The following is a 24470-nucleotide window of genomic DNA, read 5'->3' on the forward strand; positions in this document are numbered from 1 at the left end:
GCTTTCTTCTCGCACTGGAAATCCCTTTGTGCTCTCACAAAATGTGTAAATAATTATTTGCAAATAAAATGATCATCTTTAATTATTATCAATATCAATACAGACAATGTAATAAGGTTTTAAAACAAGCAAAAACTAAAGATTTTATGATTGATATAGTTCAGTGCGCCATTATCCCATGTTGCTTTATGTATTTCCTCTTATTGTACTAGGATCCAAGTGTGTGTGGATGTAGTGTTATTATCTACTAGCACACACTACCTGTAGTAGCAGCAGTGGTGATGGTGGTGGTGCTGGTGATGGTGGTGGTGGGGTCTGGATACAGAATAGTCGGCACGCCCAGCAGAGCCTCTGTTGCATCGTCCAGGTCTCCTGACCCCGACCCACCTGGCAACAACTTCTTCCTCTGCTCTCGGCTACCGCTGCGGATCATTTCTTCTTCCCGCAGACCTTCCACTGGGAGAGAGAAAGAGAAGCTAAGGGAATCACATATGAATAATCTATATGTTTTCATATTAATGTACAGTCTTGGTGCAGAACTCTGGTTCCTTATAGTCACAAAACATCCATCCATCCATTCTGAAGTCGGGTCACAAAACATTTTTACACAATTTCAAACTCAGTTGTAGATGTAGCAGGACACAGCAAATATGAAGCTAATTTGAATCCCACTACAAATGGAATAACTTAACATTACCACTAAGAGTCCACAGTCATGCTTGAGTCATTATGTCAGGGTTTCTCTGGTCAGGCACCTGCTGGGATAATGGATCAATTAATTACTTACCTCCTATTAGATAATTATCTCTACATGGGAAATGATGATGAGTAACTACAGGCGGTGCATTAAGAGGACTAGACATGTTTGTTTTAGACAGAAAATGCTATGCCCCTGGTTTCTGAGTAAAATGACTGCAGGGCTGTCTGAACGCTGACAGTGCAGCAGCATGACTGGACAACATATCTATATAAAGCTGGATTTCAGGACTCTGTAGGTTTGAAATCAGAGAGAGAAAACTGAACATGCCAGAGATAATGATAGAGCTGTCTAGTGCGTTGTATTACTTCACCGTCTTAACTGCTTCATTGGGTCTCGTTGGCAAATCCTTGCCTGGAGTAAAGAGACAAGGTCAACGGCAGCAAATTGAGGGTGAAATTTGCACGGATGTAAAAACTGCTTTAACACAGTCACCTACTGTCACTAGCACGGCTCAAAATAAGTACTGGGCCCAGAGGGGCTTAAAGCAAATGGGAAAGGCGAAGACACATCAGGAAGGAATTCCCAGACTGCCATCATTCCAGCAAGACAGCCAGTGTTACGATTTTCCAATTTCCACATGTTTTTCTGGCCTGTCTGGACACGCTCGCCTCGACACAGTAACCTACTATCACTCGCACGGTTCGCAAGCAACCCACAGGCTGCATCCACATATTGTACAATCTCATACAAGGCCCGAGGAAGGTAGTAAACACAGTCTGACGGGAAAATGTGGAGAATAAAAAAGGCTCACGAATCAGTGAGGAATCGATAGACAGAGAGCTGTGCTGTGATTCACCGTCACTGCTGTAGGAGATAACAGTGATGGAGCCAGACACAGAGAGGGACAATAAGTAAATCTATTCCTCCAAATCCACAATCCCCAACCTTCCTTTGTTTTCCTCAGAAATCAACTGTAAACTTCAGACAAACCGCTCTCCTCTCTGCGAGCCGCCCGTCCTTCGACACAGTCACACGGCGTGGGCAGAGAGCCATCACTGAACCATCACTGAACCATCAATGAACCATTACTGTCATTTTACCGGTAATGTTGCCTTTGTGAGCCACAGAGGAACAAGTGTTGGTGGGCAGATTTACAACTCAGGAACACACGTAACTCATGTAAGTACACAGAGTAAGTTCAAACACAAGCACTGTCAGCCTGTAATCCAACTGTGTGTGTGTGTGTGTGTGTGTGTGTGTGTGTGTGTGTGTGTGTGTGTGTGTGTGTGCGTGTGTGTGTGTGTGTGTGTGTGTGTAAGAATGTGAAAAATGCACCACTTCCTATCGTAGGACTTTGCTGTCTTGCCAATGTCATCACCATGTACATCACCATCATGCCTGTGGATTTTATGTCCCTTGTTCAAACAGCAAGTAGCATGTTTTGTGATCTTTAGTTAATCAGAAAAACATTTTATGGATCTCAGATGAAAAACTAAATCCTGCAGTAAATTATAAAAGATGTAAATATGATACATTTTTGTCCTCAAACTCTTCCCTGCACCATGATTGTCTGACACAGCTGAGTCTGCTATTTTCCTTTCTTACTTGATCTAAATAAAGTCTTTGTTCCCTTTGTGCTCATCTGCCTCCCTCCGTCCTCTACTCCCTTCTCTTTTCTCAACCTTTCTCATTCCCCCCGTCCACCCCCCTGTGTGCTTCTTACTCGTGAATCGTCTCTTGGCGAGAAGTTTCTCTGTCGTCCCGTTGAGCACGAGGACTTGGAGGGCGTATTCCTGACCGGAGTCCAGTCCCGCCACGGTGGCCCGGCCACGCGTGGTGGTCAGCATCAGCTCCGGCTGCGGATCCTCTGGAAAAACAAGACAATAGATGAATTACTGCCTTGGTACTGATATGAGATTGAGTCTGAAGGGAAAGTCGCAGCTCCTGGCTTCTCCAAAAATAAAAAATACGCCTGTATTTTAGATTTGAGCTCCACTGAGCTTTATTGCTATTACAACAAACACGGGTAAGAACTTGCCTTGATGAGCTCGTAATGCAGCACAGACAATAGAACAATCAACACCGCATGGTACTTAAATAACCACATCCATAAAACATAATAATGTACACAGAATACCATGAATTTAAAAGATACACAAGAAAATCCAAACGTTAACTGAAGAGTCAAATAATCTCAAGACATTAATGTCACACAAAATACCAAAAATAGTTACAAAGAAAAATATAAACTAAAAACAAAGTGTAAACTAAAGTGCCAAAGAGTCAAATAGCCTCAGGGAATGTACTTCGTCTCTAAAATCTCTAATGATGTTCTAAGCCTTTTAGCCTGAGCCTCCCTTTTTAGGGAGTGGTGAGTAATTTTAGAAGAAGCCTTGACGACTTTCTTGACTGTGTTTCTTTCAGCATTAGTCAGACTACAAAAGCAAAACTGTGACAAAGAAGGTCAGCAACACTTTCCACAAAATACATACTCTCTGATGAGCCAACTAAAACAAACTTTTCAAAGTGATCTCATATTTTAGTGCCAGGGAAATTTTTTGTCTTATTTTCCTACTGGTTTCCTGGTGATTTCAAAAAGCAGCTTCCCAGAGTTCCCTCTCTTAAAGTTGTGTTAATATTAAGTTGAAGGCCAGCTCACATGATCCCTGCTTTATGCTGATTAATCTGATCTTCTTAATAACCCTCCACAGCCAATCTAAATATTTGAATCCAACAATCTGTATGGAAAGAATAAAGAAGTTAAGAAGAGCAACTCTGGTGGCTTAAAGAGGATGTTAAACCACTTTTCTAGATGTTGTTATAATATAATAATTACCAATTACAGAACAGCCTCGGGTGTGTTCTTGATCTCGTATCATTTGTCACAATTTGTATTCGATTGTAGGCTTAACTTCATTTTTTGTATTGTAAAAGTTAATAAGATATCTGGGTCCGATCCGCTTCTGCAAATGTGTTTTTCCAAGAGTTTAGGCTGCAAGCGTTAAGCTGCATTAATACTTCTGAATACCTAGCGTTGTACTTATCTGAAAAGTCTCTGCTACAGTATTTATTTTTACAGTGGTATAAACAATATACCAGGATGTACAGCCACTGAAGTACCCATCTAGATTATGCACACTACTCCAAGTACTTGTCTGATTAGATTGAACGATTGAAAGAAATCTTAAGAAATGTGGAGTGTGTCTGTTCTATCTGTGTAAGTAAACCCAAGGTAAAACTCATTTTAAATACAAACTGTATTTACATTTAACCCAAAGATAAATGTTAGATACAACGCACAGATCTATGTTGCAACCGTCTGTAATTCTTCTTCCCAGGATTGTACTGTCACCTTTTCAACCTCTTTACTCGCCCTCCCTCCCAGACCTCACACCTCTGGGCACGACAAGTCTTGTGTTGGACTCGAATCTTCCTCTAAAGCCCCCACCCCCTCTCTGTCTCTGTTTGAGACCTGCCTGGGCTTAGCTGCACAGTGTGGAATGGGAGATAAGAGGGTGACAGAGAGGAAAAAAGTTAAGGAAAAATCACACAGATGTGAAGGAGAAGGGGAGGATAAAGCGACTGCATTCTTATCCAAACCATCACGTGTGAAGCAAGAGACACTAACATGTTCACAGCAGTCGGGACTGCACTGAGATAAAAGGCACTTTCACACTAGATGGATTTGCTGTTTCAAACTGGAGAAGGAGGAATCCAGGTTCACGCTGAAGATGTATGCTGATGTAAAACGTTTATGATCAGACTGGGACTGGATCTTGGTCAATCCCTTTATGATATACCTCTATAAATTCAAGGAAAACGCAGGACTTATCTAGAGACCATTCTTTCAACTAGTTTTATCAAAGCAGCTCACAGGTTTCTTACATGTCAGCCCAGGTTTCTTCAGCACATGAAATGTTATCATGCCCTCTATTCTAGAGAGTGAGAGTCTCACTGGCTGAGGAATCATTTCTGTTCTGATTACATGATCTCTATCTCTTTTTAAATTCCTAACCACAGTCCTGTTGTTATATCAACATTATTACCTCTGTGTGTGTGTGTGTGTGTGTGTTGTGTGTGTGTGTGTGTGTGTGTGTGTGTGTGTGTGTGTGTGCACGTTCTTCTACATGTGAAGTGAAGTCGTGTTTTTTTTACCTTGTGAACTGTGCAGAGAGTCCTTGGGTCATGTGCACTTTAAATAAGCTGAAGTTGAACTTGAAGTCGCTGTAGCATTACAGGCCAAATAGAAAATAACAGCCTGAGACTAAAAATACACAAAGGTATGTAGACGTGGGTGAACGCACTAGAGAGGCATTGCAGCAGGACATGGGAGTGGAAATCCCAAATGATCCGTGGTGATGGAGCAGGGCGGTTTATTATTCAGGCATAACAACAGACATGAGCTATGACAATTCAGAGTAAAGCACAGATATTACTTGCCTCCTCATATAATGTTTTCCTTGCACAACTTTACAGTGTAAAGTGTAAACGCTGCATGTTTGACACTTCAACACAGCCAGGAGAGTCTCACCTGAGATGGGCCTCACTCGGACCTTGTAGCCCTGAACGGGTCCATCGGCCTCCTTCCATTTCATCTGCAGTCTGTCCTCAGATAGGACCGTGAGCTTCAGACGACCTTGACATTCACGGAGACAAAGGGAAGAAAGAAAAAAAAGAAGAAGAAAAAAAAAAAGATTCAGGTTTTGAAATGCATGAGTGTCTCCGTGTTGCCCTAGTCGAAGATTTGGGTCAAGAAAAAGGGGAGAGCACGACAGTTGTAGGCTTTTCAGAGATCAAAGAAATAAGCCCTCTCACTTCCTTCTCCCTAAATCAAATCCATCTCTTGTTTCGACTTCATCTACATAATTTCCAGCAAGGGTTTTCTAACAAGCAGCGTCTTTCATGTTTCTATCCTCTCGCCCTCCGTCCATCCCTCTCTCCAGCTGCCCCTTCATCCATCAAAGCACGCCCTGTCCTCGAGTCTGGTATAGAAACAGGAACAAGACGCTGGTTGGGAACTGGAAGGTCATAGGTCATGTCAGAGGAACGTCACAGACATACACTGTGTCAGGATTTTGTATGTAATATGTGGCAGGGTAATAGATGGAGAGGAGGGGGGGGGCAGCGGGGAAACGGAAGCAAAGAAGACAAAGGAGTGTAGACATGAACATGAATCACAGAACTTTGTCTTCATCGCCTCTGTGGATGTATGACCCTCAGCACTCTGACTGACATGTATGTATGCATGTGTGTATGTGTATGTCCGTGTGTGTGTGTGTGTGTGTGTGTGTGTGTGTGTGTGTGTGTGTGGGAGACTGTATATTTGGGTCAGGGGCCTCTGGAGGGTCATCCTTTTCTTGGGTGCCTGGCAGAGGATCTTATAGAGTGTAATGGGGATTTAGAGAGACTGGGGTCAAGGTTTAACAGACCCACTAGCAAAAACAACTTTTCCAGGCAGGCGGGGATATATGTAGACCAGCACAGTAGCTGCGTTGTACTTCCTGATTCGTGGGGAAAGAGATTTGTGTGGTTGTGCCTGACATATTTAAGTTCAGCACTGAAATAGTAAGGCCGTTGAGTCTTGCTGATAGTTTTTTTTTCAATGATATGTGCAATAAAGTGACCACAAAATAAATATAGAAATTACAAAATTCTGAAAAGGAGGTCAACATCATTGAAAATCACTGCACCGTGATGTATTGCACCAGGTGTTCATAGAGCTGCATGCAGTGCTCACTGATTGTACACGGTAATAGGTAATACTAGTGTGGCGGCGTGTCGACACAGAAAGAGTTTTAGCCATGTTTTTCAGTTATTCATTTCACGTGCGCCTAACAGATTAATCACTTCAGCTGTCTAAGCGAGTCGCACGTTAGCGTTTGGCTCTGAAAGTGACACTTTAATTTAAAATTGAGAAAAAGGAACAATCTGCTTCATGGCAAACTAGTACAAGCACTGCTAATGTGATGAGCAACGGCAAACAACATAATATACGAAACAGTGTAGGTCTTGTATAAAATATCAAAGTGAAAATCAGACCATAGTAAATGTGGATGATTGTATTAAAATACATAAAATGATTGACTTGTGTGAAATGTTGTGTATACTTACATTATTGGTTTTCCCTTTAGATATAGATAGCTAATAAGCTAGCATTTCTTACAGTATATTCCCTTACAAAAAAGAATAAAGCAATGGCAATTCTGTATTACAATTAATTTTCATAACATTTCACAACTATTTTTTTTTTCTAATTTTAACACAATAACACTTGCTAATGTTATTGGTTATGGTAAAATATTTTATATCTTTTGAAATATAAAATGCTAGCTAACTAGCTAGCTAGCTGTGTCTCCTCTCAAAGAAAAGTACAAGGCTATGGCACTTCTACTTTTTATCAGTTTTTTTCTGGGCATTTTCTTGTGTCAGTACTACAATTTCATCCATAACAACGTAAGCGAAAGTGATATTTAGCACCAAAGGCTGACTACAATACAACACAGATGTTTTTCTAGACCCTATGAGGACCCTGCTAGCATGATGCACTACCTCAGACTCATCTTCTCCAGCTGTGGATGTGACATATTGGTGACATGTTTTCCTTTAAGTGGAAATCAAGGGGCATATATTGGCTATGAAAGGCACGCTACCTTGGCCATGGACCCCCGGGGACAGTAGCAGGAGGACACTGAGCAGGAAAAACAGCATTAGCCAGAATGAAGATGATGATGATGAGGATGATGATGATGATGATGATGAAGAAGATGAAGATGATGAAGATGACGCGGGGAGGTGAGGAGACATGAGACAGGTGGAGCCTGGAAATCATGAAAAACAAAGGTATTCATATCTTCTTATTATATATACTGTAATATTATTGCTATAATTTGTATTCATTTATATTCATTGAAATAATTTCTTAAAGGAGCAGTGTGCAGAATTTAGTGTCATCTCGAGGTGAGGTTGCAGATTGCAACCAACTGAGTACCCCTCCCCTCACCCCTCAAATAAAAACACAACAATTCCTAGTTTCAGGTAATTATATCCTATTCCAACAGATTCTCCTAAATCCTACACACTGGTCCTTTAATCAAACATTTTAAATATTGGTCCAACTTGATTTGATCAAGATTTGCTGTTTTTTTTTTTCTTTTCCATGACAGCAAACTTACTCTGCTGGTCACACCAAGAAAGAAATCTGAATTAGTCAACTTGCAGCATTGTCCACTATAATCAAGAAGATACCCTGAGAATCAATCAGCCATGAAAATAATAAATAATATTGGCTGATATTGTTCTTTTCTGGACAGATTCACTGGCTTTTCAACAGGTTTAATGCCAAAGTAACAAGTGGCAGATAAAATACTTTTCATTTTGGAAAAACAAAAGCACCAATTTTCATGTCTTTGCCTGGGCCCTAGCAAATCCTGTCACATTTTCCCATGGGAACTCTTTTATGGCCGACTCAGACTACAGGTGCTTCTGTGCTTGTGCCCATTACAGACCCTCAAACTTCACACAGCTAATGACATGCACAGGGCTGTAATATTAACAAACACGCAGCACTTTAGGAGGCCATAAAACTAACACGCCTCTGTCTGAAACGGCCAGCATTTACAAGATGTACACACGAACACAAATACCCTCAACTTATTCTAATACTAACCACACTACTTTATTAGAATGTTTCGATGCTTTTTGTCTCATCAAGAAAGATTATTTGCAAACATGGGATTTTTTCTAAGAGCTTTGAGAGCCACTGTTTTCACTCTGCTACAATACATATGTATACAATCATCACAACTAGGCGTCGTGTATTTCAGGGGTCATAAAGTAAAAGTTAACTGACCACAGCTGATTTTTACATTTAAAAGGCCTGATTCTGATCAAATAAAGCTAAATGTACTCTATCATTTTGGAGTATGCTGGGAAACTGTAGGAAAAAGTCAATAAGTTGTGTAGGCAGGTGCTCTTTAGAAAACAAAGGCAAAAACCTCTGACATTTGTTCTTTGTGAATAAGAAGACTGTTCAACAGAATGAAGGCTGAACAAAGCTGCAATTAACGGACTGGTAGCTCAGCTATCACACTGGCAGTCACAGACCAGAGGCCGTGCATGAGAGAAGTGTTCAGAACAAATAAAATTCATCCGTTAAATTATGTTTGGTGGAGTGAAGGTTCAGTTGGTTCAATGTGAAACAGGGAATGGAAAAAGCGAAGACGGGTGAGGAGATGAAAATACTTGACAGCTTTACTGACAATATAATTAGCACCTGCAGAAGCTGCATATTAAACACACATACTATATGATAGATATATGATTGATATATATATATATATATATATATATATATATACAGTATAGAATCTTTTCTATCTCTGATGGTAGTCAAGTTTGAAAAAAACATTAAATTATCCTATCAATCAAAAGATAAATGTCATTTTTTTTTAAATGTAGAATCTCTTTCATTCGTCGTTGACATTTATTTCCTGTCAGAACCTTCTACTTGTATTTTAGACTTATGTCATGATTACAAAGGCCACCACTGGAGAGGGTTTGACAGAAACTTCAAGTCTGCCTAAAGGCTTTTCAGACCACTTGATATACAGCCATCATGTGCCGTATGTGACGTGACTATATTGCTCTTTTTGTATGTTTTCTCGTGTTTCACATGTACCTGCTTGCCTGAATGTTGCCAAGTCTGAGTTTGTACTTGAGTCGCATGTCATGCATACCTGTCTGCCTGCCCGTCAGACACAGAGGAAAAGATGGGTATTGTTATGCAATGCCGGTGGATCTACCTGCCAAGAGGATTAGACCGTTTCCTCTTTCACTGACCCTCTTTTCAATTTTCTCTGTTCATGCAATTAAGTTGTCAGGGCAAGAAAAATCCAGACAACAGTATTTAACTTTGGACATAACTGCAAATGACCTCTTAAGTCATCTGATATTTTTAGTGTATACAGTACACTTACACTAGATTATGTTGGTGTCTATTTTTAAAGAGTCGGTTTTTCTCTCTGAATAAGAAAAGAAAATCACACTGTACTTTTAATTCTAATGTCTGCGGATGTGTCTATGGAATTAGAATATTAATTACTTCTATTAGTTATCTAATGCTGATATTGATCTGGTTTCTCTTTCTGTGCATCTGTAGATGACTACACTACATTGAGACTAAAGTGGCCTCAAGTCAATATCATCATTCATTTATTGATGCCTTTACTGCCTTTGGAGTGATCTCACCAGGAAGAAATGACCACTACACAATAGCTTGAACTCCAGTTCACCCAGCAAGTATCCAGGTGGTTTGATGCAACATCAGACTTTGGAAGTCTGAATTTATTTTGAGCTCAATAATGTCATAAACTTACATTTAAATTTAAAAACCACCATATACTGTACACATGAACTGAGTAATATGAAAGTGAGGCAAGTAGACACTAACTGCTTAAGCAACAACACTTATTTAGAAATTATAAGCTTTATATATACATTACTAAATGGTTATAACACACTATGATGAAGTTGTAAGTACATATAATTATATATAAATGTTTATTAATGTATTTGTCAACAATTAAGTCCTCCTGAGGGAACCCATAGATAGCCCTGGTGTATAAACAGATGAATGAATGACAATAATAGCTGTAATAATATCAAACATGTCTTCACAGGTAAATTTGAAATTCCCCTGAAAATGTTTTTGTGCATATATATATATACATACATATATATATATATATATATATATATATATACATATGTAAACTTTAAAATGTTCAGTAGCTGCATTCAACTGCATTATGTGTGTTAAAATAGAGGGACTTTTGTAATAGGAAAGTGATGTTATGTAGACACGACTATGTAGCAGTTATAAGCGTTATATAAACATTACTGAATGGTTCTATAATGAAGTCGTAAGTATATATAATTACATATAAGTGTATATTCATTTATTTGCAAACAACTTTTGAACGCTGGTGTATTGACAGATGAATGAATAACACGGTTGTTATAATATCAATAACGCTGATAACAAATACTGTACATTAATCAATACTTTAGTGCTTTTGCTGCATGATAGTGTGCGCTGCTACAAGCTGTTTATTGACGCAAGGAACAACGCGACGCTGTTACTTGGTAACTGCGAACATTAGCTCGTTTATTTCAGTAACTGCAATGCAGAAAATGCAAGAAATGTGATATTTAGTTGTTTTAAATCAATAAGAATTATATACTGAGTTATTTTAATGCATGTAAGTTTCGTAAAGATGAAAGTTCGCTGCATTCATACCCATGTCGGCTCGCGTGAAAACTTTTTTGTTTCTTTAACAACAGTAAAACGAACAATAGACACAGCTTGATTTTGAACGTACACCCTCGTTTACTTGAGACCTCCGTACTTAACGAGAACAAAACTACGTGCAGGGACAATGATACAACAACTTCTTCCGCCTTGTTGCAGCAGCCAGGTGAGGTCTTACCTGGCCGTTCGGTGAGTCCAGGTTATTCCTCCAGACAGACTCCACACAGCATACCACAGGTGAGATGTCAGCACGCGCCAGTTTCGCTTAACTGTGGAGCCAGCTCCCTGCATCAGGTAGTATGTGAACTCCCCGGGGTGAAACTCGAGAAGCGAGGCCGTCCCGCTGCTCCAGCATGGGCGTGGTGCTCCGGAGAAGGCTATAAAACCTCCAAAGAGCAAACAAGTCCAGTTTAAATATTTCTGTAGGTGTGATAATTAATCACCATATTGCACCCTATCAGTGAATGAGCAGCAATGACATGCAGAGACCACGGCTTAATCTCAGGCGCCTATTTTCCATGAAGACTGCATTACTGAGTAATTAAATAATTTCCAAACAGCTGTGTTGGACCGTGACCATACTCGGAGGCTAAACTACATGAGTCTGGACTGGCAGGTCCACCAGGGGCAGGGTGGGTATTTGTATGAATGTTTAATTACAGCAAAGATACCACCTGTGAGTCATAGACAACAACCTTAAGGTCCCATATTGTATAAAGTGAGGTTTTCTTTGTCTTTTCTCGGGTATAAAGCAGGGCTAGGTTATAAATATCAGAGTGCTCAGTCCACAGAGAAACACACACAGCCTGTATTCAGAAACCGAGCCATAAAACAGGCCGTCAGGACTGCTGTAACTTTGTGATGTCACAACAAAGCAGTCACATCTCAACCCAGCTCACCTGGACCCACCATCTATCCTCCCAGGATTTGGTTTCTCCAAGGGTTTATCTGAAATCTGCTAAATTTTCACTCAGAAATCAGTCAGCCAATCAGGAGAGAGGCTCAGAGCTTCCTCTCCTCTGATTGGCTGACAGACCTGATGTTACTAGAGCCCCAGAGAGAAGCCAGAGGGAGATATAAAACTACATTGAGATGGTTTTTTACAATTATATCTTCTTGGATATCAAAACTAACTAATAAAACACTGGAAAAGTGTAAAATATGGGACCTTTAAATTTCAAAATGTTCACTGTACAATAACAGAAATGTTTCTAATGTAAGAATTTTGCTGGGGAAACCTTTCCAGCTATAGATGGAGTAGGGCTCGATTATTGGATAAGAACCAGACTTAAAGAGACCTGTGTTCCCTGCAGGAGCACAGTTAACTAAGCTGAATGTAAATAAACTCAGTTACCTCAATGACAGCTCAAGTTAGCATGGACAGGAATGCAATAAAATCTAAGCCGATAAGGGAGAAGGAGAAAAAGAGATTTTGAAGTGGGCTTGAATTAAAAAAGACGATATTTTTTTTATTATTTTAACTTTATTTCTCAATGTTTTAGCAACAATGCTGCATTTTCACAGAAACTCATGATGTAAAAAAAAAAAAAAAAGAAAACATTCAAAGACGTTTACCCTCTGAAATGGCTTAAAATTGAAGAACTTCAGCTGCATAATCACAGATTTAATTATATATATAATAAGCTCTTAAAAGTAGCCTTTTTCAATGCTGTAACATTAACAAGGCACAATAAGGTATAATCATATCACATCTCTCCATTAACCACTACAACTCTGCAGCTCAGTTAATCCTTTATGTTCAGTTAGAGACTATGAAGTAAACTTGATTAAAAATGGCCTTATTGTGACATGTTCCAGTATTAGGACACATACCATTAAAAAATAAAAAAATGATCACATTGAGAGGGTCTTCATGCCACCAAACCTGACATCAATCCGTCCTTTGCAAAGGTGCAGGACATCTGTTTTCTGAGACAGGGCTTGGCATCAGCCATTTTTGCTTCTACAACTCAAACACTTGATCAATAAAATTAGTCAGTCAACAGAAAATGAATCTGTAACTTTGATAATTAATTTACCATTCAAGTCATTTTTCAAATATAAATATAACATTTCCTACTATCTCAAAGGTTCTACAAAATATGAGGAATTGCTGCTGTTGTCTAATGTGAGTTTTAGACAGTTGGACAAAACAAGGAATTTCTAGAGGAACCTTAAGGCTTTAGGAAGTTGTGATGGCCGTTTTTCATTTTTTCCTCACATTTTTTAGACCAAACAATTATTTGATTAGTCAAAAAAATGTCCTGCAGATTTATTTATGATTATGATAATCACTGCAGCCCTACGGATCATGTTGATCTGGTTGTATTGAATTGTACAGCAGATAAATCAGCCGACAAACAAGATCAGCAAAGCCATCTGCAAAAATAGAAATCTCTGGACCCATATAACACATGTGCCATTGCTCTCGCTTCTACACAAAATAACTTAAGGATGTTCTTTTCAGAACCAGGCTACATATTTAAAAGGCAAATAAATAATGTAATCTGGTTACCACGGCTCCCACATTATCTTACCAGGATACAAGAACACTTCAAATTCTAGTTGATTTTCACTTAATCAAACACTTGTAACCGCGCTTCAGTCTCCTAACAGCTTATTCTGTGGGGGCAAGTGCCATTTTGCAGAATGCTATTAATATATACCTATATACACATATGTATAGGTATATGTACCAAAGTAAGATGTTTCCACAGTGACAAGTATCTAGCAAAGAAAAATGACCCACTACAATTCAAGGTGTGAAAGTATCATCTAAAGCTGTGGCACTCTCTTCCTCCATACATCATACTTTGTTGACACTTGCATGTATTAGCTACGTTTCTGGAGCGGCCCTAAGGCAAAGCATCATAACTTATGTCACGTTCAAAGTCCACAGTTACTGTACAGCTGATAATGAGGCCCTGGCCTCGCCTGAAGACAGGATCAGTGGAAGTAAAGAGCTGAAGATGCTGTTCCCTCTTTTTTTGTGGCAGTGTGTTCCAAACAGTTTTTGGAAGTGCTCCAGCATTTATTTGGCGTCACTGTTCAAACCCTCTGATGGAAGAGTTGTAAAGGACTGACATCCTGTGATGTCAGTGCAGAGTGATTTCTTGCTCCTCATCTTCGTCAGCAGCTGATTCCTCTGCTTCGTCTCTGGTCTGCTGCAGTAAAGGCAATTCGAGCTCCGGGCTCTTACTGTTCAGCTGCCTTAGAGACGGCACCTTATCTGATGGAAAATAAAACAAAATTGACACTGTCAGCATTATCATCACTTCTTAGAGGCCACCTCCACTCAGAAATGTGTGTGATTGTTGTTACCTAAGTTAGATGTTTGAACCTGACAGAGCGTAACACTAAACGCTACTGTCACATTTTCCGACTGAAGAGGGAAAGCTTCTCTGTGCTCAATTAAATCTTTGTGTAAGACGTGCATGTACGAGCATGATTTTGTGGCATCACAAAGAGTGTGGAAGCCAATCCTGGTTCAATAGGCAACTCACACAAGTGTGATGTTGAAACTTGAAGCCTGCTCAGTGAGGTAGGAAACATCTTGTGTACAGTAGTTAAACTTTTGAAATTAAAAACAGAAGGAACAGATGTAATTTTTTAAGTTTTTAAACAAGAAAAACCATATCAGACACAAATTCTTATTCAAAGCACATTTTATATATCATTAAACATATCTAAAAGGGATTTTTAAATATTTGATTGACTTTTTTTCAGACCATATAATGAACAAAAACAAAAAATAAAAATGAACTTACTTTTTGAATAATATGTCTTGAGTCCCACATGCAATGAAATGCCACACAGACACACAACACATCCCATCCAATTAAGCCCGCTCAATTTGTCTTCCGTCAGAGCTGCTGCCAAAAGCAGAGTACACACCTCCTACAGGAAAACAAGACAATAACAGGGACAAAAGAAAGGATGTATTTAGTGGGTCTGAACAAGACCAGAACACTGCAGCCTCATCAGGCTTTACAAAGCAAAAAACTAAAGTTGATCAAAGTTGACCCAGAAACTTTCAAAGATAGAATAACAGCATAGTTGTTTGTAGTGTTTTGGCTTAATAGACTCCTATAATAAGCCAATAAAAGCCAACACAGTGAGCTCACACACTGAACTGAAACAGTACCTTGAAGATCCCTGATATGGACAGAGTGAGGCTGGAGGTTCGAGAGACTAGCAGGAACTCTGAGAAGCCTAAACCAAAGGCCAGTGAGCCGCCGATGCCCAGCGTGAAGAGTGAGTAAAGGAGAGGTGAAAGCTCCGTCACCCGGAACAACTTTTCTGAGGTACTGAGGCTCAGCCCTGCAGAGAGAGAGGTGTGTAATGAAGGCATTACTTACAAGACACTAATCAGCTTCTATGAAGAGGTAATAAGGTGCTAAACGTCACCTGTAGCACTGCTTGAGCACGTTAAGGTTAAACCTGAGTGAAATACCTTATCAGTGTTGATTTGTTATCAGAAAATGCAGAGAAACTGAACGTAAATGAACATAATTGTATTTAGAGGTGTTCTTATATCATTTTTTCCTTCCTGATACCAATTCCCATACCCAGTACCAATCCAATACCACTGCATTAAAGAAAGTAACAGCTGCTGTTTTAAAACGGTATGAAAAATTTACAAACAAATTTCGTGGTATCAAATCAGTGAATCAGTGTTTACTAGGGTTCCATCTCCTAACTACCAAAAATCACACTGTGATCATTAAGACTGGATTACTGGAGTGCAAATAGTAAAGCTACTGAGGCTGGGTAATGTTTATATAACATTTTTCATTGAACACAACTGAAACACTATAACCAGGACTATAGAGTTGATCACTCTTTACTGCAGTGAGGAAGAAGAACTGCAGCTTCGGAGTGTTTCTCACCTTCGTTATAAAGGAAGAGGGGAAAGAGGCCAAGGAACATGAGAGGTTGTAGGTGGTACATGGCATCTATTGGGTTCTGAAGGCCTGGAAGAAGGAACAAGATGAAACAAAAAAAAAGGTTGAAAGAGGAAAACAATAAACTTGAGTGAGTTTCAGCTTTTAAAAATCATTGCTACAGTTATTGGCAAAGCATCCTTTAACTACAAATTCAGATGTACTGAATAGTTCTGTCAGACATCTGTTTAATTCTTCTCTTAGCTGCCCGTTGATTATACCGTTTTAATTTCATTATTCTTCACATTTGTATTGCTGCAGTGCTTCTCCCAAAGGTTTCACATGAACCTTCTTATTTATCTGTTCATTCAAGGTGAGAGGGTTGTGAAGCGCATCGCGAGATGACTGAAAGTAAGTAAAAGTTGGATGAAGGTGTTTGGTGAAAAGCTAAAATGCCATTCACAAGTTTTCATTTGTATTCTGCCTCTTTCAGATTCTTCACAGGTAGCAGTTTGTTCATCTGTTTACCTCAATATCTCATTTCATTCAGGGTGGGTTGTCACTGGAGTGAGGGAGCATATAGTCATAGTTGAGTTTAGGTGTCCATGTGGCTAAAATGCCCTAAAGCACAGCAGCTGCAACAGGTGTGCTCAACATATATTCAACACTGACCCAGCTCTGCTTTCTGCATGAGGACCTGAGTCAGGGTCCAGCGGATCCCGCCTATGAAGGACGCCAGCAGCGCCATGATGAATCCCTCCAGGTTAAACTGTTGCGCTTGAAATGTAATCATAAACATGCCACTGGAGATCAGCAGGACCACCAGGATCAGGAATGGGTTCTGGTTGAAAAGGACAGAAGAGAAAGATGGTGAGAAACAAACAAAAAAAACAAAACAGATACAGAAATAGAGAAGAGGAGCAGAAGTTCAGATCCACAAAAAACACAAATGGAGAAGATGGAATGGAAAATAAAAGTAAAACTGATTGATAGATAGAGGGACACGTTTGATGGTGGGCATGCTAACATGCTCGCAGTGACGATGCTAATAAGCAGGTATAATGTTTACCTTGCTTTATTCTCAAACTTCTACTAAACTATAGACAAAAATATTTCACTGTACAAACTTAAAGGGCTCATATTTTACACTTTTGCAGTTCATTCATGGTGTTGACCCAAATAGAGTTAAATGCTTTAATGTTCTAAAAAGACATTATTTTTCTTCTTCTGTACATTTTAAACTGTACTCTATTCAGTCAGACGCCCCTCCCCCCTCTGAAGTAAGCTGGACCGGAGCAGGAAACAAGCGTACCCACTGTCAGGACTGGACAGTCTGCAAAGACTTCGGATGACAATATTTGTAACTTGGAGTAGTTTTATAATTATTATAAGTAGTTATGTGCTGAGCCTTGTGTGGGGGTGTGCCAAGCTTGCAGGTGGGCAGCACCAACAGACGTATTGATGTCAATAGGATGAGGAAGTAATTTCTGGGCCTCCGAACTAGGCGTTTCATACAAAGGAGAATATATAATAGAACCTAAACCTGCTTTATAATTAAAAGAGATATGGAAAGCTCACATTATACGATATGGGACCTTTAATGTACACCATAGCACATAATTTAAAAATTAAAAAGAATTGTCACTTACCGGCTCCTCTAGTTTAAACACCAGAGAGAAAAAGAGGATAAAGACAACAGCTGACGACTTGGTCATAGTGTACCTTGAATGACAAAAGATAAGAGCCACGGTAGAATGGAACAATCCAATAACAGGTTAAATAGAAACACTAATAAGCTGAAGTTTATCATTTCATATTGAAGTCATATCTTCTGTTTAAAAAAAATCAAAGACACAAACTTACAAGCTGATGGTGATAAAGAGGAAACTCCAGTTGGAAAGTCCAATATCCAATGCTGTGGCCAAGGCTGGGTAAGACAGACAGAATTTAGAACACCTTTGTTTCTGGTGTACTATTTTCTAACTATCAATTATGAATAATAAGGCAGGACATCAAAGGTGAAAAGAGATACTGTAAGAGTTCATAATTATCTAAATAACACTGAAAACAGCTCATTTGAGGCTCTGAGCATGGATATTTTGCTGCATAGCTGGAATACTGTCTGCTGCCTGTTACTGATTCAAGACAAAACAGAAAAAGGGGCGAGACAATCATAACATTAACATTTATATATATCAAATAAATCTACTTTTTTAATGACGGTTAATTGCTGTGATTGCTGCTCTGTTGGGTTTTTTTAAAATCTTCAACTACCCCTTTAGTTGTGATGTCATGTTTCTATCAATGTGGACTTTAGCCAAAGTACTCGTCACTGAAAGATTATGTCAGTGAACATGATAAGAGCTGACTGTCAGTCCCTTTTCTAGCTCACTGTTCTCTGAACACTTTGAGCTGCCTTCTGAACACAGTTAGGTAAAACACTCAAGGCTCCCCTAAAATCTCACCAGTGGGAGCCACTTTACGGAGGTAATCTCTCCAGCTTAGAATAACACGGGGTTTCCCTGTCCGCCAGTGCATTGCCCGACGCGTCAGAGCCGACAGGCAGAAGATGATGGTGAGATGAACTAACGTCATGAAAAGGGGATAGTGGAATCCCTGAGGGAGAGAGAAAAAGACAGGGTCATCTCACACAGTTGAGGTGGGATATTTCCCACTGTCTCAAGGTCCTGGATCCTGAGACACTGGGAGACACCCCCAGAGAGAAACACCATACGGCTTAACCCATCAGACAGCAAAAGCAGCGATTCATCTTAGATTGTTTTCGTTAATATTCTTAAATAAAAAGGAGGAACCATGTTACTAATAGGAAGCCAGTGAACACCTTCACTTACCTTCATCAGCCATTTGTTATAGAAGGTGATGCCTATAGAGAAGACATAGTAGAGGAGAACCAGTCCAACGGTGCGAAGCCCCCGGCAGAGGAACTGGACGGGGCACGCCATCCAGGGCTGCTGGGATCAGCTGTCCAGTTCAGACAGCTGCTGTAGAGGTCATCATCTCCAAACTGACTCTGCACCCCTGTCCATCAGCCATGGCTGAGTGCTTTAGGAGGGAGAGCCCCCGTGTGGAAGCGGGGAAGAGGGAGGGAGTTAGGTTGCATTTGAGTACAGTGAGGAAGCACAGTTTTTTTGAGTTGTAAATAAGCCCTGGTGCACTGTTAGCTTAACGGTAACATTAGTTTTAGCTCAAGTTTGACAACCACCGTCAACTAACCGCTAAACCACGTCAGCTAGCCGTTAAGCCACTAATAACATAATGTTAAGTACAATTTACCGACAAATTATTAAAAAAGGAACTGAGTTAGTTCCTGGACAGCTTCGGCTAATATTAGCCAAAGGCAGCGGTAGCACTCACCAGATTGTTGTTTGGCAAAGTTTGACGGGACCTATTGTTTTCAGCGCTAACTAGCGTTTTACCCCTTTAGATGACACTAGCCTGCTGTGTAGACCGGCATTGTGTGGCGGCTATTAGTTAATAAGCTAACTCGGTACAAAAAGCAGTTATTTGCTTGATGTAGACAGTAAACTACGTTAAGCTTTCACCATCACCACTCGCTTAACGCAACTGGTGACAGAGTACACAGTGCGTTGCCCCCGTTACGTGTCATGTTGCTCTGACTACACCCGCATACTGAACTCCACCGATCAATCTCTCCATTTAACCGTTGCAGTATTGATTTGTCACCTACAAGCCACATGCAGTAAGACTTAAGGCCTTCGTTGAATTGTTATGAGCCACTCTTCAATTCGGCTTCCAAATACCTCACCGGAAATAAATGCAATTTAACAAAAATGTGACTTTTCTGCTTTAGTTCACACTGCTCGCGATTGTACCCGAGGAGTGTTTCATTTAAATAATACACACAAAACGCGAGAAACAGCTAAATATATGTTGCTAATTTACAATACAGCAAGCTGGTGATCCATTCAAACGCCATCAATGTTTAAAATACCATCTGTTTGAATTAAGTTTGGCCTTGTTTTGTCTAGAAACATTAAAGCATATTCCCGGAGCAAACAAAGAAAACAGTCAAAATGTGATATTAAAGAAACCTACCGTGAGTCATGTTGACAATATGGCAGATTAATATACGCAAACTTTGTAGTGTAACATCATGCGGATCATTCCTCGGGGGGGGACAACACAGTTCAGAGGAAGTTACCACACGGGGCAGTATTTTTAGTAGGTAACGTTTTTACCCTGAATTTCTTCCTCAGTCAAAGAATCTGAGGCGGAAGTCAACAGAGACCACAGACCGATCTGTGTTATTATCCCGGCTGAACTGAGAGGTAACGGGTTTCTTTCCCCCGGAGTTATGCATTGTGCATTAACTACGTACTATAACAGTGTAAGTGTAATGTAAAAGTTTATGTTAACGTAATGTATCCGTGTGTTTTCCAGCAGAAATGGCGGATGAGGAGGACGAGACTGGCTTCGACGAGGAGTTGGATGACGGGACCAGCGGGGTCGACGTCGGCCACGGGAAGAGGAAGAGGCTCTTCTCCAAGGAGCTCCGGTGTATGATGTACGGTTTCGGAGACGACCAGAACCCGTACACGGAGTCCGTGGATATCCTGGAGGACCTGGTGATCGAGTTCATCACGGAAATGACCCACAAAGCCATGTCTATCGGACGCCAGGGCCGCGTCCAGGTGGAGGACATCGTTTTTCTGATTCGCAAAGACCCAAGGAAGTTCGCCAGAGTCAAAGACCTGCTGACCATGAACGAGGAGCTGAAGAGAGCCCGGAAAGCTTTCGACGAAGCAAATTATGGCTCATGAACTCACCCTGGGACACTTCTTTACATACATCTAATTTTGCTGTTCATTTGGTTTATCTTTGTTCAGACTCCATTTTATTGTCCAAACTTTTTTGTTTTTGTGACGAGTGATTTGCATTATTTTACAGATGGTATGACAAGGATGAGTGATGTCAAAGTGTCATATCGCCTGCGACTGTCTAAATAAAGTAACTTGAATATTGATTAAATTCACAAAGTCATCAATATTAATTTTTACACCAGAATACCCAGGAGAGGCTGTTCTTTTAGTTCTGGACAGTGACCAATTATGGCTTAACATCTCATGCACAAATCAACCGAAGCATCAAAATGCAGCTGCGATCACACTGCACTCACTGTATATCATCTGCATCGTTAAAACCATAGCTCTGATAAAGATTTCCAGTGTGGAGAATCGGACAGGCTTGAACCCTTAACTAAATCCTATGACGACATTACCGCAGTCACTTGCCTAGCCACAAGTTCTGGACCTGAAAAATGTATGACCTCATAGTCAATTATCTATCTCTGTTAAGTAATTCTAATGGAGTTTTTGTGGGTCCCCTACAGATGTGAACAGCACTTACTTGGATGTTCAGCACAGATAAAATTAGCTGTGGTTCAAACGAAATTGACAAAAAGAAGAAACAAAGAGATTTTATTGATATTCCTCAAAACAAAATTTTTTACACAGACCATAAATATGACAGACCAACTACAAGTGAGTATGTGTTAGTTTCATTTATTCTGTTCAAGCAAATTACTTCTTTGTACAGTGAAGTGTTTGGATGAATTGGTCTAAGCAGCAGGTAACAGGCTGCCGATCTATCTAGACTACATCAAGATCAGAGCATTACCAGCAGAGGGGGAGGTGAGGGGGGTCGCGGATGACATGTTACGCCATGCATATACTGCAAAAGGTGTGTGCAGCGAATTTCCCCGTTGCAGCCTCGCCGTCCTGTCACGGTGAACAGTGTCAGCGCAGCATCCGTAGGCCGTCTGCATTCACAGACGAGCTGGGTTTGGGGAACAGTGTAGCCCAGCCAGCGACCCCCCCGCCGGGTGCCCTAGCTGTCTGTTGAGGATGACTATGAGGATGGAGAAGAGAGGCAGTGAACCAGGTGGACAGGAGAGAGGAGGAGGAGGAGGAAGAGTGCTGGGGGGGTAGTTTGAGGACATCAATGGGGAGTCAGATGTGTTCACAGGGGGTGGGAGGAGGAATGTCCATGAGTCTTTCTGGTTTTACTGCACATTCTCCATCATCTTGAGGAATTCTGGGAAAGACAGGCGATGGAGCAGAGTCATTATTACCCCAAACACAGTGTTCATCATCCTCACAAAGGATAAAGGTTGAAAAAATAATTCACAATTTACACAATATATAAATTCAACTGTAAGTAGCCAATATTAGGGTTATTAAAATCTCATCAAACATCAGAAATATAGGAATGCTCTGAGGCTGCTATCACCATCACCATCATCATCATCATCATGCACGTACCGTCAAAGTCCAGCATGCCGTCAGCGTTCTTGTCTCCATCCTTCATCAGCTCATCAATCTCATCCTCTGTGATGGGCTCGCCGGTGCTGCGGATGATGAGGGCGAACTCCTCTCTGTCGATGTAGCCGTCGGCGTTCCTGGACAAAACACAGAAATTGTAAACATAAACAAACACTAACATAAGGAAACAAAATACTGCCAGCCAAAAAAAAAAAAAAATCTGTGTATAATATTATATAACTGAACCACGGTGCAGCAACAGTGTGAACGTACTTGTCGAACACACGGAAGCACTCTGCCAACTCTTCCTCGCTCTTGCCAGCCTGGTCCTCCTTTAGCAGCCTCACCATCATGACCAAGAACTCCTCGAAGTCGATGGTGCCGCTGCCTGAGGGTCAGGAAGAAGCCACATAACTGATTAACGGTGGTCAGGTCAGCCAAGTGCCCTGCGCTTCCATGTTGGACACAACAGCGCGCTTGTCTTTGCGCACAATTTTTACGCATGAACCACAGTGAAAGGAGACACTGGATCTCTATGTCTTACTGATCTGTGTAATTTAAAGCAGAATCAAGCAGAAGTAGCTTTGGTTTCAAAGTGTTAGATACTGTTACTGTTACTACTACTACTACTACTACTACTACTACTACTACTACTGTTAATACTTGTGGTGTATTGTGTTGCTTGTGCGTAAAGACACATTTTACTATCAGAGTTATCCGTCGCTCACCGTCCTCATCGACCTCCTCGATGATCTCATCCAACTCCTCTCTTGTCGGGTTCTGGCCCAGCATCCTCATCACGGTACCCAACTCCTTGGTGCTGATATCACCGCCACCGTCGGTGTCGAACATGTCGAAGGCGGCTTTGAACTCTGGAAGAGACGAGGAAACGGTTCAAGTCCAGAAAACCTCTCCATGTCTCTACAGACTGAAAAACTGTGAAATCTGCCTGTGTGTGAATAACTGAAGCAACACATCTGTCGTCACTGCGGCTTTGTGCTGAGCATCTCTTTGCTCATTTAAATAGTACAAAGCACCACGGGGACTGAGCCCACGCAAAGCATCTCGTACTGTCTGCCTTTTCTAATGGAGCTCATTCTGAAAATGAGGAATAGTAAACCTGGATGGCTTATTTCATCTTGGTATTTAGAGGTGTGATAAATGAAAACAACTAGGCTTCTTATCATTAGTAATCTGTTACAGTACTGGTGCCAAAGTAACGCGTTACTGCGGCCTGTACTCACCAGCCAGCATTTCCTCGCTCAGGTAGGAGCGGGCCTCTTGTTGCGCGTCAGTCTGGAAGAAAACAGGGTCCACTCTGTCACTTCATCATTCACTACAGAATTCATGTAGGCTTCATTCATTATTCCATTACAAAACCTAGAGGCTACATTGAGCCTCGCAACGGTCAATTTCCAGGTCATAAACTGCTCCCATGATTCATTCAAAGAAAGACACTGGGAATGTTTAAAATAAAATCAACATCTGTAAGTGAAACGTGTAAAAAAATGCCATGACGCACAGATGACACATTTCAGAAATAGAGATATTGTAATGATTAAGGTTTGTGATAATAACAATTTCATCAATCATTTCAGTTATGTAGGATAAATAAGTGGCCGCGACTCAACAGGTTCCGCGCGCATGGTGAAAATTAGTGCGGCTATTTCAGGCTCAACACATTAGGCTCGCTGTATATGGCCTGCAGACATCCAATCCCCGGGAATTTGTCGCCCAAGCAGAATCCACAGCTGAGACCCACCCTGCTCCCAGCACCCATTCTTAACTTTCTACGTAGATTAAGAGCATTTTTGCATGCAAGATAAATGTCTCAGGTGTAGTTATTGGCCTGATTAGTAAGAATTCAATTAAAATTCAACTAAAATTCATCTGTCATATTTAGAATAAGGAATTGTTTTAAGGGAAGCCAACAGATAAACATTTATGCATTATTGACCAAAGAAGAACATGCTTCTCAACAACTCAGCGGATTGATTTTTATCCATTCAAATCCCCTTATTAGTCAATGATTAATTCACAGGCTCTCATCATTATTGGTTAACAACTGATGGCAGGTTGGCCTCAGCACGGATTAGCTGCAGCAGCTCATTTGCACAACTGGTCTTACCATGTTTGTGGATTAGCTTTTCCCCCCCAAATATCCAAGGATAAAAGAAAAGCCCAAAGGAGTGGTCAATCCGTGTGCACCCCGACAGAGAGACTAGACGTCAAGTGAAGGTTCAGACACACTTTAAACGGGACAGCCAGGTCCCGCC

General features: G+C 40.7%; 4 protein-coding genes across 7 annotated transcripts in view; 1 reads left to right on the top strand and 3 right to left on the bottom strand.

The window, feature by feature from the left end:
- Positions 1-11544, bottom strand: part of LOC130175147 (collagen alpha-1(XX) chain) — a 28607-nt gene extending 17063 nt beyond the window's left edge. Inside the window, exons 1-5 of one of the 2 annotated variants that reach the window (XM_056385452.1) lie at positions 11188-11544; positions 7351-7518; positions 5232-5336; positions 2424-2567; positions 262-456 (exon numbers count right to left, since the gene is read on the bottom strand). In XM_056385452.1, coding sequence (XP_056241427.1) covers positions 262-456; positions 2424-2567; positions 5232-5336; positions 7351-7504 — 598 coding nt within the window. In that variant the 5' untranslated portion in view covers positions 7505-7518; positions 11188-11544. The remainder of the gene's footprint in view (positions 1-261; positions 457-2423; positions 2568-5231; positions 5337-7350; positions 7519-11187) is intronic. The other variant, XM_056385451.1, reaches the window with a different exon arrangement.
- Positions 11545-12472: 928 nt separating this feature from the next.
- On the bottom strand, positions 12473-20084 carry slc35c2 (solute carrier family 35 member C2). 2 transcript variants are annotated; one of them, XM_056385454.1, is made up of 10 exons: positions 19970-20084; positions 18745-18955; positions 18358-18508; positions 17756-17819; positions 17542-17614; positions 16565-16733; positions 15899-15982; positions 15154-15329; positions 14777-14906; positions 12473-14238 (listed from the first exon to the last, which is right to left on the bottom strand). In XM_056385454.1, exons 2-10 carry the CDS (start codon positions 18853-18855, stop codon positions 14105-14107), a joined length of 1092 nt encoding a protein of 363 aa, XP_056241429.1. In that variant the 5' UTR covers positions 18856-18955; positions 19970-20084; the 3' UTR covers positions 12473-14104. The 2 variants fall into 2 exon arrangements, with proteins under 2 accessions (XP_056241429.1, XP_056241430.1); XM_056385455.1 differs by lacking the exon at positions 19970-20084 and adding an exon at positions 19268-19602.
- Positions 20085-20113: 29 nt separating this feature from the next.
- Positions 20114-20902, top strand: taf13 (TATA-box binding protein associated factor 13). 2 transcript variants are annotated; one of them, XM_056385459.1, is made up of 2 exons: positions 20114-20202; positions 20315-20902. In XM_056385459.1, the coding sequence occupies exon 2, from the start codon at positions 20320-20322 to the stop codon at positions 20692-20694; it is 375 nt and encodes a 124-aa protein (XP_056241434.1). In that variant the 5' UTR covers positions 20114-20202; positions 20315-20319; the 3' UTR covers positions 20695-20902. The 2 variants fall into 2 exon arrangements, with proteins under 2 accessions (XP_056241434.1, XP_056241435.1); XM_056385460.1 differs by having other exon boundaries at positions 20318-20902.
- A 433-nt stretch (positions 20903-21335) lies between these two features.
- Positions 21336-24439, bottom strand: tnnc2.2 (troponin C2, fast skeletal type, tandem duplicate 2). The gene is made up of 6 exons (XM_056385458.1): positions 24323-24439; positions 23439-23490; positions 22923-23066; positions 22468-22582; positions 22195-22331; positions 21336-21967 (listed from the first exon to the last, which is right to left on the bottom strand). Exons 1-6 carry the CDS (start codon positions 24323-24325, stop codon positions 21936-21938), a joined length of 483 nt encoding a protein of 160 aa, XP_056241433.1. The 5' UTR covers positions 24326-24439; the 3' UTR covers positions 21336-21935.
- Between the last annotated feature and the right edge of the window lie 31 nt (positions 24440-24470).

Source organism: Seriola aureovittata, chromosome 9 (assembly GCF_021018895.1).
Source record: "Seriola aureovittata isolate HTS-2021-v1 ecotype China chromosome 9, ASM2101889v1, whole genome shotgun sequence".
Lineage (NCBI taxonomy): Eukaryota > Metazoa > Chordata > Actinopteri > Carangiformes > Carangidae > Seriola > Seriola aureovittata.